Source organism: Patiria miniata, unplaced genomic scaffold, assembly GCF_015706575.1.
Source record: "Patiria miniata isolate m_02_andy unplaced genomic scaffold, ASM1570657v1 HiC_scaffold_13, whole genome shotgun sequence".
NCBI classification, from domain to species: Eukaryota; Metazoa; Echinodermata; class Asteroidea; order Valvatida; family Asterinidae; genus Patiria; species Patiria miniata.
The window spans coordinates 1,377,674-1,395,377 of record NW_024037051.1 but is presented as its reverse complement, the minus strand read 5'-3'; the positions used below and the strand labels follow the sequence as shown (position 1 = coordinate 1,395,377).

The window sequence follows — 17,704 nt, the reverse complement described above, 5'->3', positions numbered from 1 at the left end:
TTTCTAGCCATGCGCTGTTTCTATCTACACTTTTCTTGTAAATACTTTGTACTCATTTAAAAGGATAGATATATATTTCCTTGCTCTCCTTAAAGGTATGGTTTTAAGCGAAATGAGCTACAATTGTCCCTTCATCACCTACGTTTTCCAAGAAATATTACAGCAAAGCTTTCGTTTTTTTCTTAAATATTTCTGTACATAAGACTTCATGAACCATTCTCTAATTTTTGGAACAGGTTAAACCAGTCAAAAACATTACAAAAATGTTCTCAAAACATTTTATGAAATTTCAATTCTAGCTACTTAACAATACTTTAAAAAATAATATTTCTTTCTCTACATCATTTGGTTTGATCTTTAATATCACAATCAACCCGTAGATATGATTTGAAGACAAAAGTATGTCTTGCTTCATGTAAATACATAATTGTGGTGTCAGCTTAACAGTAATAATGGTCTCCTCTGAACTTTTGATTCAGATGTAATCACATCGCATCAGGTATCTGCTATCGGTGACAAAAAAAATTTAAAAATGAAGACTTACAATTAGTGCATTGGTCATAAGTGTTAGCTATGAACATTTTATGGTAAAGTTGGTCTTTAAATATCTCTGCGAGATCCAAAAAAAAAAAAAAAAACATTTTTATGTAAAGTTAAATGTTAACACTAAAATGACGTTTCGGTTATGAGAATAAATGGTTCGCTCTATAGGCTAATTGATAGACTTAAGTGTCCTTAAAACTGTAAACAATTGACAAAAATATTCAGGTCTGAACAGGTCTCCAAAAAGGTCTCGGCTGCTGTACCAAGTGCTTGTTTCCAAGGACCATGCATGTGTGTCTGTTGTTAAAGAGGTTGTGGAATGCTCGAAGACATTTCCGTCATTTTTCGGGTATATGTAGCCTAAGGTGTGATGAAATAAAAATGACTATTGTGTCTGTCATGAAATGAGTACAAAAGGTACTTTCGAGAGCTGTTCTTCGGGTCCTGTTTCGACCCGAAGGTGCAATTTGTGTAAAAGTCGTCGTTGGGGGCAGCAAACAAAACATAGTAAATCCTGACGTAATAAACAGGACTCGTTTATACTACGCTGCATCGGGAGTCCTGTTTATTACGTCACGATTTACTATATGTTTTGTTTGCTGCCCCCAACGACGACTTTTACACAAATTGCACGTTCGGGTCGAAACAGGACCTAAAAAACAGCTCTCAAAAGTACTTTATGTACTCATTTCATGACAGACACAATAGTCGGTTTTATCTCATCACACCTTAGGCTACATATACCCGAAAAATGACGGAAGTGTCTTCGAGCATTCCACAACCTCTTTAACCTCTGTGGCAGTTGCTTCCCACAAGCGTTCAGAAAGTACCAATTATAAAGTGTGGTTTCGAAATTAGATTAGTTCTGTTACTCGAGTATCGGTTTGGGTCGACGGTTCTTGCCTATAAAAGTGGGGGGGGGGGGGTTTGTTCTGATTTATTGTAGTCCATGTAGGAGGCATTTGGGCAGATTTTGTGTGACCAGACAATACATACACATCAGCTGGCTAATTAATCAGAATATCTTTTTCCCGAGTGTTCGAGATATACATGCATGCCTAACTAGCTTTTTAAGCTTTCACAATTATACCTCTTTATTTAATCTCAATCACTCGCTCCATCATCCAAATCACGTGCTCCTGCGTCCTCAGCTTACGGGGCGTCTTGTACTGCATGACAGAAGCCGTTGTCATGGCCACACTAAAGTCCCTTAGCTCCAGAAACGTACCTGTCCTCACGGATTTCAGCTGGGCCGGGGAGATGGTGTTGGATACCCGCAGGCCGCTGTAGTAGACGTGTTCTTGCTGAAGATGTTCATCAAACTGAAATGAAAGTGGACACTTGTCTCGTTACCAAATGGGTAGCTCTACAAAAATATTGATATAGTTGTACGTGTATTTGCGACATCTTGCGCGCGGTGCCTTCAAAGAACCTATGCATTGTCATATTTCTGTTATATAGCAACACAAACTAGTAACTAGTACATCTAAAAGTAAGGTTGGTTATCTTTGAAAATTCGCTTCAGAGTTGACTGAATTACCTTTGACCTTTGCTCTTCTGTGACTTCATTCAGCTCCCTCTTGTCAGGATCGACCTCAAGAAATACGATGTAGTATAGCTCTGTGACGAAACAAAAGGTCAGACAGAAAAAAAACCGCTCAGTGGTTGTTGCAGCATTTTTAGTATTTTAGGAGTCGGAGTAGATTTTTAAATAAAGCTTACCTGAACTTTCAGGATCGTAAACTGGGCTCTCTGCGCATGTCCAATCCACTAGTTGAATTCCTGGCCAGCCTTGAATGGTGTTCTTTATGGCAGCGTCAACAACTTGGGTGTTCACTTTCTCGTAGACTAAATTAAGATATTCTCCTGACCTGAAAAAGAGCGTCATTAAACAATGCGATGCACTGTTAGCTGGTGCCAGAGGGCCAGCTATAGTGATATCGTATAGGACTACAGAATGCATGTCCATTGTGTATACCAGATGCATGAACAGACTTCCAGTGAAAAGCCATTCTGAATTTTTTTTTTTGTCATCAGCTTTATTATGATTACGTATAGTCTTGGTTTTGTTTACCTGTAGAGCATGCGCATGACAGGACAGTTCTCGTGGAATCCCACAATCTGGATGACATCTCCATTCCGATAACGATATAGCCCGGAGCGCGTGGTCAACAACAGTTCATATCTGCCACCGACCTCAACCTCGTCAATGAGCAGAGTCTTTGGGTCTTCATCCGAACTGTTCAAAAGAAACTAAAAAGTTGAACAAAGAAATCGACTAGACAGAGGTAATGGGACATGTAGCCTCCGGATTACCAAATCGGCGCCTTACCAAGAGAGCTATCCATTTGGCCGGTTTCCTAATATGTCAATGTATCTGTTCAGAGGCGCTAGTCAGAAGCCATCAATCCGAATGGGTTGAACAAAGAAATCGAATAGATAGCGGCATTTGGACACGCGGCCTCCGGATTACCGTATCGGCGCCCTACCAACAGAGCTGTCCATTTTGCTGGTTTCCCAATTAAATTGTGTCAATTTGTTTTGTTAAAGGGCGCTTTTCAAAAGCCATAAACCCATATGCCATGTGCCTAGGGATCACGCCCTAAGTCAAGATGCTTACAATAACGCAAATTTACAGGAAATACGGGAATCACTCAGAGATACCATACGGATTTTTATTACAACTTTCCATGATGAAGTAATCTTTTGGTATTAAAAAAAAAAATAGGAATAAGAAAAGGGAGGACAAGTAAAGTGGACCACTTTGTCTTCTATAATAATCACACACCTGTTTTGCTCCGGGATAAACTCCAAGACAGCCATGTGGGGGCAGGGAGCGTATCGAAGCTCTTTCTCATGAAGCCACATGTTGATCGCGAGGTGGCCTACCTCTGTGCCGCCGTATCCCCAACTGAAGCAAGGAACACCTAGCCAAGACAAGATCAATGGTTATTTAATACCAATACATTTTTTAAGACAATTGTATTAATGAAGATGGCAAATATTAACTTGGCACTTAGTATTCCCCTTGTTTGGTGGGACCAATACATGAATCGATTCTGTTGGGCTCCGGTTCTTATGTGTAGTTTCATAGTGCTTGCGTAGATTGAATTTAAGGCACACACTCTTCAGATTTCTATTCAATTTAACTCTTACCATAACTAAATTTTTCTTCTAGTTTCTTCTTGAAACCCATGATGTCGATTCCCTCAATGGCGACCAGATGAGGCCAGATTCTCTTCAAATGCCATGGAAGCCTTTCTCGAATTCCCTTCTCAACTTGAATACTTGGGCCTTGTCCAGTCTGAGATAGCGTTGGATTGACCAGCGTATATCAGGGTCTAGAGGGATCTTAGCATTGATCTGCCCGGTAGATAGATCATCTAACATTGCTTGCCAGTTGGTCTCCAGACACTTTAGAGCTCGGTACAATTGGGGAGTAAACATGGTAGACAAGAGAGCGAGATTGGTGTCGGCAATCGCGAACAGCATGTGAATGTAGACGGCAGAAGGCTCATTGGTGATAGTGAAGGCCGGTGGAGGAGAGCTGAGCTCCGATAAACGCTTAGTGTCCTCCTGTTTGATGAACGTGTACGGAGAAATGACACGGCCAGTTTTGGTGAGAGAGATTTTGGGATGGATGTAGAAGAAACGGCGTTTCTGTACAGGGCTTGGCCGGTGAGCACCCTGGTACAAAGCCAAGCGCCTGATCTGCATGCAGAGTGCATCTCCCTCTAGCCAAAAAGAAACCAGTGGTATTTTCTTCCCGGCTCCGGTGGTTCCCGATATGACGCCGAATCGCACGGGCTCCTCGTCAAGAAAGACGCCTTCTTCTCCGTCTGCCAGCCGCTGGATGTAATCCCTGTAGTGATCGTACGTGGTGAGCGGATGCTTCTTGCGGAGGTCTTCCACTGATTGGATCTCCCCAAGACGGTTCTTGCGCCCGTACTCCGTCTTGGCATGTCGACTGGTCAGCTCCCGGATCAGATCTTCCTGGGCTTCTCGCGGATGTTTCCACATGTGATTGATCTTTGCCAAGATGGAGGGCGTGGCTAGTCGTTCACCCTGGTGCCACCTGTAGGACATGAGTAGGGTTGTGAGGGTGTGAATCTCAGAGCATCGTAGAGTCGAGATGTGGAAGGCAATCAGGGATGAGATGCCCAGCAGCACTGCCGCAGCACCTAATCGATCAAGGTCATTCATGTGAGTACAATTTGTTTGTATAATAGGGACGTTTGTATATTAAATTCTCTCCGTAATTTCAGAGTGGCAGCATTTGGTAGTATTTTGGCATAAGCGATTCGACGTGCAGCAACGACCCGCGCATGATTTCGCCCCGATCACCACATTTTCTTTATGGTATATGTTTTCCGTTGGGTAGATGTCCATGAATAAATACCTCATTTTTTACAAGCGTACTCAGTTTCGCCAGAGGGGTTTGCGAGACCAAAATAGCGCTGCTTAATATGTATCTCCCAATGCGTCACTAACAGTCGACCCTGATGTAAAAGCTGGCCACAATTCTATTCAACTGATTTCAGAATGGCTGAGTCTGTTTCTACACTCAATAGGGGACGTTGAACCATTGATGTCAGAACTCTCTAACCATTTTTTTAAATTATTGCTGAAACAAAACAATTGTCAAAAAAATCCGCCGGGGGGGGCAAAGTTCCTCCCTGCCCCCTCCCCCCCCCCCCCCCCCCCCCAGGATACGCCACTGCTAGGTTGACCCTCTGTGTCCAGGAAAACTATTCAAGCTAGACCATTGGATGTTGTAATTATTTTCAGCCAACGGTAAATTTCTATTGTTGACCCGATAAAGTGGGTTTGTTTGAGATTAAGGTGGAGCCATAATTATCCCAGATAATCAGTTGGGATTGTGCCTGGCGTACATGGACTAGTATAGATTTCATTAATTCTTTGGAAAATGAAACCTAATCCCCTCCCCCTCCAAAAAAGAAAAGTCTTTGGAAACGACAACTCACCTACTGTTACTCGGAGGGCCAGATGGGATTGAGAAGTCATGCAATAGCTGAGAAAGACCGCAGCTAGGAGCGAGGAGATGAAACCCCAGCATGCACAGCGAAGATTCCAAGTAACCGCCATTTTGACTGGAGGACCTAGGTGGCGTCGGTGTGTACATTTATCAAAACAAATACCCGTACACACGATAAGGCTACTTCACCGTGCCCTTTGATATCATTCCCTTATCCTAAACAACTTCAACAATTAGAAAAGTAGATGAGAATGCAGAAGACACGATAATACGAGTTGTTTGCAACAATAAAGTTGTTTTTGTTTTCTAAAAAATAAAAGAAAGGAACTGCGATGTGCGAACACTTGGGTTTGTGATTATGGTAGCTTGTCACCATGTGTGAAGAATTTCTTCTTCCTGGGACTGACCAGTAAATGACACTCTCTCCACTTAGATTTTCTTCTACTTCAGTATTTGATTTAATGAATGGGAGTCTCCATACTCTCTACGATATGAAGGAAATAACAAACCCCAACCACCAGGTATTAAGGACATTCCACTGCCTCGAGTTTAAATGCAAGAGAATACTACAGTGCAGTGGTCACTGTTTTTGAATCCGAGCACAATCCTGCTTCCAGCTCGTCAAGGTTTTCATTGTGCGGTCCATGCAAGGAATAACAGTGGTCGTTAGGAAGGGCGTCCTTTGGGACGCAGCGGTTTTAAATAATCGATTCCCCACATAAATATATACACATACAATCAATAATGAAATAGCACTTACTTCGATGTTAGATGGTAATTTTTCAAATTATTTATCCATTATAACTTTCACTTTGCAACTGAACACTCTGGATCCATCATCAACGGCTGACAGGCTTTTGCAAAATATCAACATTCTGACACTGCGGTTAATTCTCTTGGTAGAGATGTGACATTCTAACTCTTAATAACGAAATGTTAGTACATGAGCTATTCAATTTTGCGTGGCACATTTAACAATTTATGAAAATGGTTAGACATTAGATTGGTTTCCTTTCAACCAGATGTTTGAAATAGGATAAGTAAACAATCCAAAGCATGAGATTTTCGGGGATTTCAGGACGCAGTGCCCTTTTAAGCTCTACTCCATATCAAAACGGGTAATGGCCCGCGAAACCCTGGCAGAGAATACACATCGACTGCGCTGGCCTATTCTAAGGACAGACGATCCTGGTAACTGTTGATACACATTCAAAACGGCCTCAATTCTTCCAGACAACCACTTCACTATCAAGCAGGACGACTGATCTCCTAAGGGGCATTCACGCCCAACACATTGTCCCTGAGCAACTTGTTAGTATCAATGGTCCGCAGTTCAAATCAGAGGAATTAAGGATCCTGAAACACCATGGAGTGTGGCACATAGCTTCAGCTCCTTATCACCCAACGACAAATGACTTGCAGGGCGCTTCGTCCAAACCTTCAAGAATGAACCGAAGTCGATGGAGGGGGAGACAAGATTAGTAATAAGGTGCCTAAGGTTTGGGTGCCCACTTAACCCTTTTAACCTACTGTGGCAAAATGAGGAATGTCCCCCAAAACCATGTTCTGAGTAATCAACGCCTGAAGTTGGATGCACTAGAAAAATCATGCAAAATCAATATGTTTTTTTTTCTTATTTTTAAGTAGCCAAGGTATCCAAGATTCACACTATGCATTTTTGTTCAATACCCCCAAAAGTTGGAAACTAAATAACGTTTTCCACTGCCGTTGGCGGCGCAATGCGTATTTCTTTTCTTTTTTTCAAAGCCGGTTTTTTTCACGAAATGAGGTTGGCGAAGTTCGGCGAGACACTGTTGAATTTCCTGGCATATCTTTGGAATAAATTTAGCTATATAAATAGATTTGGTATCATTGAAAAGCCAATGATTTGTGCTTTAATATGATGTGCGTAGCTTGAAGAGTCACAGGTGGGGGATATTCCTCATTATGATATGGCAGGTCATCAGCTTCGTTGTCTCTTCAAAACTTTTGAATTAGATATAACCACAAGTTAACAATTTCAAGTATCGGTATTGATATTAAAAAAAACGTATCGAAAGAGGAGACTTAAAATGATAAAGTAGTAAGAAGTGTAAGATTGTCATTATTTAGACTGATTTTCTTTCACGGAATGTAGGCGTGCCGTGTAAAAAGACGCATCTTTATTTTGTACATATGCGTGCTGTGACGTCATTTCAACACTAAATCAGCCAAACTAGGCATGTAATACTTCATTCTTGTGCCTGTGGTTGGTCCGGTCAAAGGTCATCCAGGATAAAGACGACCAAACTGCAGAAAGCACCATAAGAAACCGATACAGCTTTCTTGTCATGTCTCGAAGATCACTTCTGTATGTTATCCCGAATGACCCATGATCCGTTATAATTAACGCATGCACACTTGGAATACCGAATTGACCATTTTATCAAGAAAATGATTAGCATTCACATGTTAATCAGTATAAATCCCTTTTTCCTAAGTGGTGTGCGAGATGTATAGCTAGCTTTTTGACTTTTTACAATAGTCTCCCTACTTGGTCTCGATCACTCTCTCCATCATCCAAATCACGTGCTCTCGCGTCCTCAATTTACGAGGCGTCTTGTACATCATGACAGAAGCTGTAGTTTTGTTCACCCTGAAGTCCCTTAGCTCCAGAAAGGTACCTGGCCTCACAAATTTCACCCGGGATGGAGAGATGGTATTAGACTCCCGCAAGCCGCTGTAGTAAACGTGGTCTTGCTGAAGATGTTCATCAAACTGAAATGAACGATGAAAATAGTCTCGTTACCGAAGGATACCTCTAAAACTGTTGATATGTTAAACATGTATTTCCGACAGCCTTTCCGACACATTACTGGCTTTTATTTTAAAGAACCTGTGCATAGTAGGCCTATGTCATAATCTCATACGAAAGAAAACAAACTCCTTTTATAAATCCAGAATATTCAAAGCTCGTAACAATTTGTGAAACTTCTCTAACTTAGGAGTTGACTGAATTTTATAAATCCAGAATATTCAAAGCTCGTAACTATTTGTGAAACTTCTCTAACTTTGGAGTTGACTTATTTACCTTTGACCTTTGCTCTGCCGTGACGTCATTCAGCTCCCTCTTGCCAGGATCGACCTCAAGAAATGCAATGTAGTATAGTTCTGTGCCGAAACAAAAGGCCAGAAAAGAAAAGGGAAGTTATCACGTCATTATATCGCTCCTCAGTGTTTGTTGCAGCATTTTCAAAATCTGGTGATTCAAAGTAGTTTTTAAATAAAGCTTACCTGAACTTTCAGGATCGTAAACTGGGCTCTCTGCGCATGTCCAATCCACTAGTTGAATTCCTGGCCAGCCTTGAATGGTGTTCTTTATGGCAGCGTCAACAACTTGGGTGTTTACTTTCTCGTAGACTAAATTAAGATATTCTCCTGACCTGAAAAAGAGCGTCATTAAACATTGCGATCAAACTTTTAGCTGGTTCTAGAGGGCCTAGCCTAGTGTCCCTATCTATAGTCAGTGGGCTTGTGGTGGCCCATATGTAATTTCGGGTACATTCTTTGAAACTCTCAGGATCACTAGAGGATACCTCAAGAAGTTCCAAACCACTTGATGCCATTTTTTCTGACCCTTTTGTGGGCGTGGCCATGATTTTAAAAAGTGGGGGGCATCGCGCGCAAAAAATATTTTACAAAATGTTCCTTTTCTTTTTCGCATTTGGACAGTTCACCAAAGTGCTACATCACAAGAAAACAAATCCACAATTTTGCCTCTTTTGGGGGTGGGGCAACATTTTAAAAAGTGGGGGTCACATGTCGCTAACAGAAAATCGACCTGTAAAATGCAATCTTGAGGTGTTTTGTTTTTGTTTTTGTTTTTGTTTCAATCCATTATAATTTGGCAAGGAAAAAACGTTTACATGTCAACTCATAAATTCTTTGGCTCCCATTTGGGGGGCGTGTCACACTTTTTTCATAAAAAGGGGGCATACGTGTATTCCAAAAGAAGGCTTGTGCGAGCCCATATGGATTATTGCACATTCTTTCAAACTCTCACAAACACCTCTGGACACCTCAACAAGTGACAATCTGCTCCACCCCACTCCCCCCCCCCCCCCATTGGCCATTAAAATGGCAGCCGTTTTTAACATATCTGGCATATTGTACACATACATGTACAAATGGACAAATAATCAATTTTATGAGACATTTATGTTTTGATATACAGTGAAATCTCGATAAGTCAAACTTTGAGAGAATGGGCTCAAAATGTGAGCTAAGCTGAGTTTTGAGTCAAGCAGGGTTGTATATCACTGTTATACAACTAAAGGGAATAATTAGTCTTTGTTTGACTTAACAGGAGGTTTGATTTATCAACAGTTTGACATTTTGAGATTTCACTGTAGTTTATTTTGTCCTGACAACAATGCTGACCTTGTTTTATAACATACAAACTGCAATAGCCTTTTTAACTTTTATAAATTTATAAAAATGATATTATGAAATGTGGTACTCGATCATTGGAAATAAAATTCGAAAATTACAAATTGCAATATTAAGAGTAAAAGTTGCCAAACTTGGGTGATTTAATGAATCCTACATAAGTCACTTGTAATTGGACAACATATTTGGTATTTAATATCCATGACGTTATTTAGTAATAGAAAAGTGTGAGACTACATTGTCAATAGTTTCAGAATCCAGATCTGGATGGATTACACAACATTTTGTGTGTGTGTCACAGTTTTAAATATGGCATATCACTGAATATATGTATCATTAATATAATTGGTGCCATACTTTAAGATCAGATATATCAGAAGGAAACCTTGATATCCCAAGCCTCTGTCAAGAGGTTTGCCTAACTTTTGAGTGTTTCGCTTTGGAAAACCATGCTGGAATGTTAAGGTAAAGGATTTGTAGTTATTAAAATACGTTTATAATTTGAACTGGTCACATGCTTTTCTTGAATCTGTGGGGAGCCAGGTTGGCGCTTGGGGAGTCAGGTTGGCTCATTGGTTACTTTCCTCGCCTTTCATCGCAGGGTTTGATTTCTGCCTGGGCCTTCATGTGGATTGGGTTTTCAGAAACTATTGGCAATATAGTCATCAAAGTTTCAGCCTAAGATGTGTTTCTCTACTCGGTGGCTACAAATCCTTTTGATATATCCAATCTTGAAGTACATCACCAATCATATCATTTATGGTGATATGCCAAATTTAAAACTGTTAAGTGAAACAAATCTTGTGTAATCCATCATGTGTAATCTGGATTCTGAAACTATTGACAATATAGTCTCACACTTTTCTATTACAAAATAAGGTCATGGATATTAAATGCCAAATATGTTGTCCAATTACAAGTGACTTATAAAGGATTCACTAAATCACCCAAGTTTGATAAGTTTTACTCTTAATATTGAACTTTGTCATTTTCAAACAATATTTCCAATGACCGAGTACCACATTTAATAATATCATATTTATAAATGAAGTGAAGGTAAATAAATTTGAAGTTAAAAAGGCTATTGCAGTTTGTGTGTAATAAAACGAGGTCAACATTGTTGTCAGGACAAAATAAACTACAGTGAAATCTCAAAATGTCAAACTGTTGATAACTCAAACCTCCTGTTAAGTCAATCAAGGACTTTATTCCCTTCTATAACAGTGATATACAACCCTGCTTAGGCCAAAGAAAAAGTCTCCGGTTTCTGGTATGGAGCTTGCCCAAAAAGTGGTGCGGCGACGCGGCTTTTTTTTTTTTTTTTTACCTGATTTTTTTGCTTCAAATGTCGGCTGATGACTGCAAATGGTGCCCGACTAAACTTAGTGCAAATATATGGGAGTCCAGAGAGGCCACATAAAGCTTATTCTCGACCATAACCCAATCTAAAAACACGTTAAAATTGTGCAGCAGCATGATTCCAGTCAAACCAGTGAGTTTGGCGGTTTTGAGACATCATCTTTTATTGAAAAAAAAAACAACTTTTTCATTTTGCCGACGCACATGGCAACGGCGACGGGCGCGCATACCAGAATTATTTTCTGTCATGTTTTATTTTTAATGAAATAGTTTTTAAAAAATGAATAACATAATATAATACATTTGCGGGGTGAATATACAAGAGAGGTCACCCACTGAAAAAAGGCGCTCTCTTTTGCCCACAATATGTCAAAAAAGGCGTATATGGACCTTATAGGTAGCAGTCATCAAGGCAATACATTTGTCTTGCTGTGACATACCAGAAATAAACCTTTTAAGCACTCTTTGTTACTGAATTAAAATAACAAATGATGACCTATAAGACGGCCGCTATACTCATAAAATCTACCCATGAGGTCTAAGAAATACGAAGGGTGCTCAAGTTTAAGGAATAAGTCAATCTGGCATGAAATGTTATCATGGCCTACGTCAAAGTGAAAATGCACAAAACGCTGCTCCGTCCCATAAATTCAAAACTTTTATTTTTCGATTCATTGACATTCAACGGTTGTATTCAAAAATGCTATCAAAAGCTTGGAAAACACAACGACTATCCTCTATCAATAGAATTTCTGTAGAAATAAAACTATGCAGTTTTTCTAGTATATATTTCCCTGCTCAGTCTTGCAATTGACTGTGTATTTCGTTAATCTTTCAGAAATTTGAGATAATTAACACACTGTTATAATGCAACTCAAAATAATTATAATATACACGACTACATGTAATTGTTGCACAGATTTTTCATATTATTCAGGGAATTATTGTAATAGAGGGAATTATTGTTGTTAATGTATTTTTACTCTGTTGGACGGTTTTTAATCAAATTTGGTATACTACTTTTAATTGGATAGCCTAGTTGTATTTTTGGAAGACAGGTGTTTTTACCAATTAATCTGAATAAATAAAGTATTATTCCATCCTGTATGCTCATTGCCTCTGTCCCTTTGCCAGATTCATGCTATTGTGTCTCATTCAGTGCAAATCACTGGAGTTCGTTTCATTCCCTTTAACGCGTTTCTATCATTCCGTTCCCCCTGTGAGCGTCCTTCGTTTGTCTTCTAAGGCCAAAAAAAAGTCTCCGGTTTCTGGTATGGAGCTTGCCCAAAAAGTGGTGCAGCGACGCGGCTTTTTTTTTTTTACCTGATTTTTTTGCTTCAAATGTCGGCTGATGACTGCAAATGGTGCCCGACTAAACTTAGTGCAAATATATGGGAGTCCAGAGAGGCCACATAAAGCTTATTCTCGACCATAACCCAATCTAAAAACACGTTAAAATTTTGCAGCAGCATGATTCCAGTCAAACCAGTGAGTTTGGTGGTTTTGAGACATCATCTTTCATTGAAAAATAAACTTTTTTCATTTTGCCGACGCGCATGGCTACGGCGACGCGCGCGCATACCAGAAACCGGAGACTTTTTTTTTTTGGCCTTAACTCAAAACTCTGTTTTCCACACCAAATTATAAGGGATTGTAACAAATACAAAAACAAAACAAAAAAGCTCAAGATTGCCTGTTACAGGTCGATTTTCTGTTAGCAACGTGTGCCCCCACTTATTTAAAAAGTTGCCCCACCCCCAAAAGAGGCACAATTGTGGAATATTTTTTTCTTGTGATGTAGCACTTGAGTTAACTGTCCAAATGTGAAAAAGAAAATTATTTTTTTTTGAAATATTTTTTTAGGCGAGCCATCAGATAACAGACCGTTCGGGTACCGGGTCCGGTATGCTAATTTCTTTCACCCCAATCGGTACGAAGCCAGAAGCCACCCGGTCACTGAAGCGTGACGCCCCAATCGGTCCAAACTGGTGACTCAGGGTTTCACAATAGGCAACATAAATTGAAGTCTGGCCATTGTTGGAGGATTATTCAGCCCACTGGGGATTACCAGCGGCAACTTCTATGAAGCTCATCACAGTCATTGTTGCCTACGGAGGATTAGCGCGTCGCAAATTGGTTCCTTTGTGATGAGCCAGAGCCATGGTGCAGAAGCCTGGTGGAGTTAATCCAGGCCGATCGGTTCCATGCAAGGTCCCAATCCCTTCAACATACTGGGCGGGCTCAACCCCGAACGGTCCGGGGAGGGATTCTAATTTGAGGGCTCGCCTTACGCGCGAAGCCCCCCACTTTTTAAAATCATGGCCACGCCCACAAAAGGGTCAGAAAAAATGGCATCAAGTGGTTTTGAACTTCTTGAGGTATCCTCTAGTGATCCTGAGAGTTTCAAAGAATGTACCCAAAATTGCATATGGGGGGTCATTTTCGACCGTAAGCCCACTGACTACTAGCTCGCGGACTTTAATACTGACTGTCACTTGTCAGATGGACTTCAATATCTATTATATAATGTAATCCTATGGTATAGGTTTACAAATTGCATATCCATCATACAGGGTGAGTAAAAAAAAAACGAAACCCAAATGTCGGGACCATTGCTTTAGTGAAGTTCTAAATGTAGCACTTTTAGAACCTAGGATATAAAAGCCCGAGTCATAAGCTTTCTTTTAGTACAAGAATCATTCAAATCACTCGTGTACTGTTCAAGTTATGGGCTTTTAAACACAACCACCGCTTTAAAGTTCTGTCCACGGATCACAAAAAGGTAGGTGTTCTTTCAGCAAAATGAAAACAAATCGCATAGGGATGTGAATTGTTTTCGTTTTGCTGAAAGAACGCACACTTTCTGTGTGATTTGTGGACAGAACTTTAAAACGGTGGTTGTGTTTAAAATTCTGTAACTTGAAAAGTACATACGTGATTTGAATAATTTTTAAACTAAAAGAAAGCTGATGAATTGGGCTTTAACATCCTAGATTTTAAAAGTGCTACATGCAGAACCTCACTAAAACAATAGTCCCGACATTTGGGTTTCATGTTTTTGACTCACCCTGTATAGACCAGATGCATGAAAAGACTCCCATTGAAAAGCCATACTGAATCAATTAAATTTTGCCCGCTCTGGCATCAACTTTCTAGGATTACTTGGTTTTGTTGTTTACCTGTAGAGCATGCGCATGGCAGGGCAGTTCTCGTGGAATCCCACAATCTGGATGACATCTCCATTCCGATAACGGTATAGCCCGGAGCGCGTGGTCAACACCAGTTCATATCTGCCACCGACCTCAACCTCGTCAATGAGCAGAGTCTTTGGGTCTTCATCCGAACTGTTCAAAATTAAAAGGTCTCAAGTTGAACAAAGATATCGACAAGAGTGGTGATTGGACATGGCATGCAGCCTCCGTATTACCGTATCGGCGTTCTACATGTACCTACAAAGCTATCCATTTTCCCCCAAGAGTATCTCCCACTGTTCAGAGGCACTAGTCAGAAGCCATAAATCCGAATGCCATGTTGTCAGGGATTGCGGCCCGGATGTCACGATGCAAGCAAAATAAGCAACGTCGCAAACCTAGGAAATATGGGAATCACTTTTCACATTAAACCACAATGGGAAAGTGACCTTGTGTATTATCACTACATAATGATTGTGAAGTCGACCCATAACAACAATTATTTGAACTGGAAAAATAACAGAAGGAATTAAATAGATTGACCATTTTGGGGGTTTGCTTTCATGGCAAAGGAATCTGTAAGTATTTCAAGAAACTAAGGATTCGAAAAGGGGAACAAAAATAAAGTGGACCATTTTTTTTTCTTCTGTGATTATCACACACCTGTTTTGCTCCGGGATGAACTCTACGACGGCCATATGAGGACAGAGGGCGTATCGAACCTCTTTGTCATGAAGCCACATGTTGATCGCCAGCTGGCCTACCTCTGTGCTGCCATATGCCCAATTGAAGTATGGAACTCCTAGCCAAGACATGACCAGTGGTAAGTTATTACGAATCATGTTTTAGACAAGTGCATAGATCAAGATGGCTTACGACACTTGACAGAGTATTCCTTTTTTTCTTCTTTTTTTTTAGTAGGACGAGGATAATGATTTGATTCTGTTTGGCTCAGGTTCTTTCACAGTGCTTACGCAGATCGTATTTAAGGCGCACAATGAGATTTAGGTTCAATTTAACCCTTACCATCAGTATATGTTTCTTCAATTTTCTTCTTGAAACCCGCGATGTCGATTGCTTCAATGGCGATCAGATGAGGCCAGATTCTCTTCAAAATGCCATGAAACCCTTTCTCGAATTCGCTTCTCAACTGGGATACGCGGGCCTTGTCCGGTCTCAGATAGCCTTGGAGAGACCGGCGTGTATCAGGGTCTAGAGGGATCTTAGCATTGATCTGCCCGGTAGATAGATCCTCCAGCATTACTTGCCATTTGGCCTCTAGACACTTCAGAGCTCGGTACATTTGGGGAGTAAACATGGTAGACAAGAGAGCGAGATTGGTGTCGGCAATCGCGAACAGCATGTGAATGTAGACGGCAGAAGGCTCATTGGTGATAGTGAAGGCCGGTGGAGGAGAGCTGAGCTCCGATAAACGCTTAGTGTCCTCCTGTTTGATGAACGTGTACGGAGAAATGACACGGCCAGTTTTGGTGAGAGAGATTTTGGGATGGATGTAGAAGAAACAGCGTTTCTGTACAGGGCTTGGCCGTTGAGCACCCTGGTACAAAGCCAAGCGCTTGATCTGGCTGCAGAGTGCATCTCCCTCCACCCCAAAAGAAACCAGTGGTATTTTCTTCCCGGCTCCGGTGGTTCCCGATGTGACGCCGAATCGCATGGGCTCCTCGTCAAGGAAAACGCCTTCTTCTCCGTCTGCCAGCCGCTGGATGTAGTCACTATAGTGATCGTACGTGGTGAGAGGATGCTTCTTGCGGAGGTCTTCCACCGATCGGATCTCCCCAAGACGGTTCTTGCGCCCGTACTCCGTCTTGGCATGTCGCCTGGTCAGCTCCCTTATCAGATCTTCCTGGGCTTCACGCGGACGTTTCCACATGTAAGTGGCCCTTGCCAAGGTGGAGGGCGTGGCTAGACGTTCACCCTGGTGCCACTTGTAGGACATGAGTAGGGTTATGAGTGTGTGGCTCTCAGAGCATCGTAGAGTCGAGATGTGGAAGGCAATCAGAGATGAGATGCCAATCAGCACTGCTGCAGCGCCTGATGCAATGAAATGGATTCATAGGAGTCAGGCAAGCTTGGTAAAACTGGTAATAGGACGGATTTAGTTTATTCAGATTGGCCATTCACTGCATGGAAGTCTTTCATGCATGTGGCATACATACACAATTGGTCGGATTGAGCAATGACCGGCTCTCTTTACCGGCGAACAACCAGGCTAAGCCATACGTGAGAGTGGGTCAGTCAGTGATGAGATTGGTACAAAGAGGACATAAGTATGGCCCTCAGGCAACTATGTTTATAAGACCATTGGCTGTATAGTCGTTATTTCAGCTATCCGTAAATTTCTGTTCTCTTCATAATTATTTTATAATAATATTATAGCAAATGAGCCCATAGAGTGGGTCTCGTTTGAAATAAGATGGAGACACACTTATCCCACGTAATACGTCATGGTATAGGTTCCATATACAATTTAGAAAGTTGCAACTTTACCCCTAAAAAGGATTTTTGTTTGTCAATAAAAGCAACAACTCACCTGCTATGACTCGGAAGGCGAGATGAGACTGAGGAGAAAAGCAATAGGTGAGAAGGACCGAAGCTAGGAGCGACGAGATGAACCCCCAGCATGCACAGCGAAAATTCCACTTAACCGCCATTTTGATTATAAGACTTCAGAGTGGGCGTGTCGGGTCTTTTGAATCTTCCACTTTGGAATCCGTTATGCCTGCTGTGATCCAACATACTTAGTAAGTGGCGTCGATGTATACTTATCAAAACACATGGCACAGTTAAAACGTATGAGATTGTTCCCAATTTGCTGTTCTATTCATAAGAACGTCTCTATTCATTATAGTCAGGTGGCATTACTGTAAAATTTGTAACCAATTTGGCCCTATGAAACGGCTCTATTTTGCAATGGAGCGTAGGCGTTTATTTTCAAAATGGCGATAGACTTGAGGAATGCTTTTATAGAGGTGATCAACTAGATAGAATTTTCTCCCGAAAGTCATCGGTTACCCCCCCCCCCAAAAAAAAAAAAAACCGGAAAATGAAAGATGATGAAATAAGCCTTTATACACCTTGGAAGGTTGTGGTTAGTTTTAATATATTGTTTTTGGAAGTACGCGTTATTATCATAGTTCTATGTTCACGAGTCCATGTCTGAACCCCC

General features: G+C 41.0%; 1 protein-coding gene and 1 pseudogene across 1 annotated transcript; both read right to left on the bottom strand.

The window, feature by feature from the left end:
• Positions 1–1,485: 1,485 nt before the first annotated feature.
• On the bottom strand, positions 1,486–5,649 carry LOC119721469 (annotated as a pseudogene).
• A 2,419-nt stretch (positions 5,650–8,068) lies between these two features.
• LOC119721468 (probable indole-3-acetic acid-amido synthetase GH3.9) lies at positions 8,069–17,189 on the bottom strand. Its single transcript, XM_038191549.1, has 7 exons — positions 17,069–17,189; positions 15,544–16,569; positions 15,181–15,319; positions 14,506–14,670; positions 8,813–8,961; positions 8,610–8,689; positions 8,069–8,296 (listed from the first exon to the last, which is right to left on the bottom strand). Exons 1-7 carry the CDS (start codon positions 17,187–17,189, stop codon positions 8,069–8,071), a joined length of 1,908 nt encoding a protein of 635 aa, XP_038047477.1.
• Between the last annotated feature and the right edge of the window lie 515 nt (positions 17,190–17,704).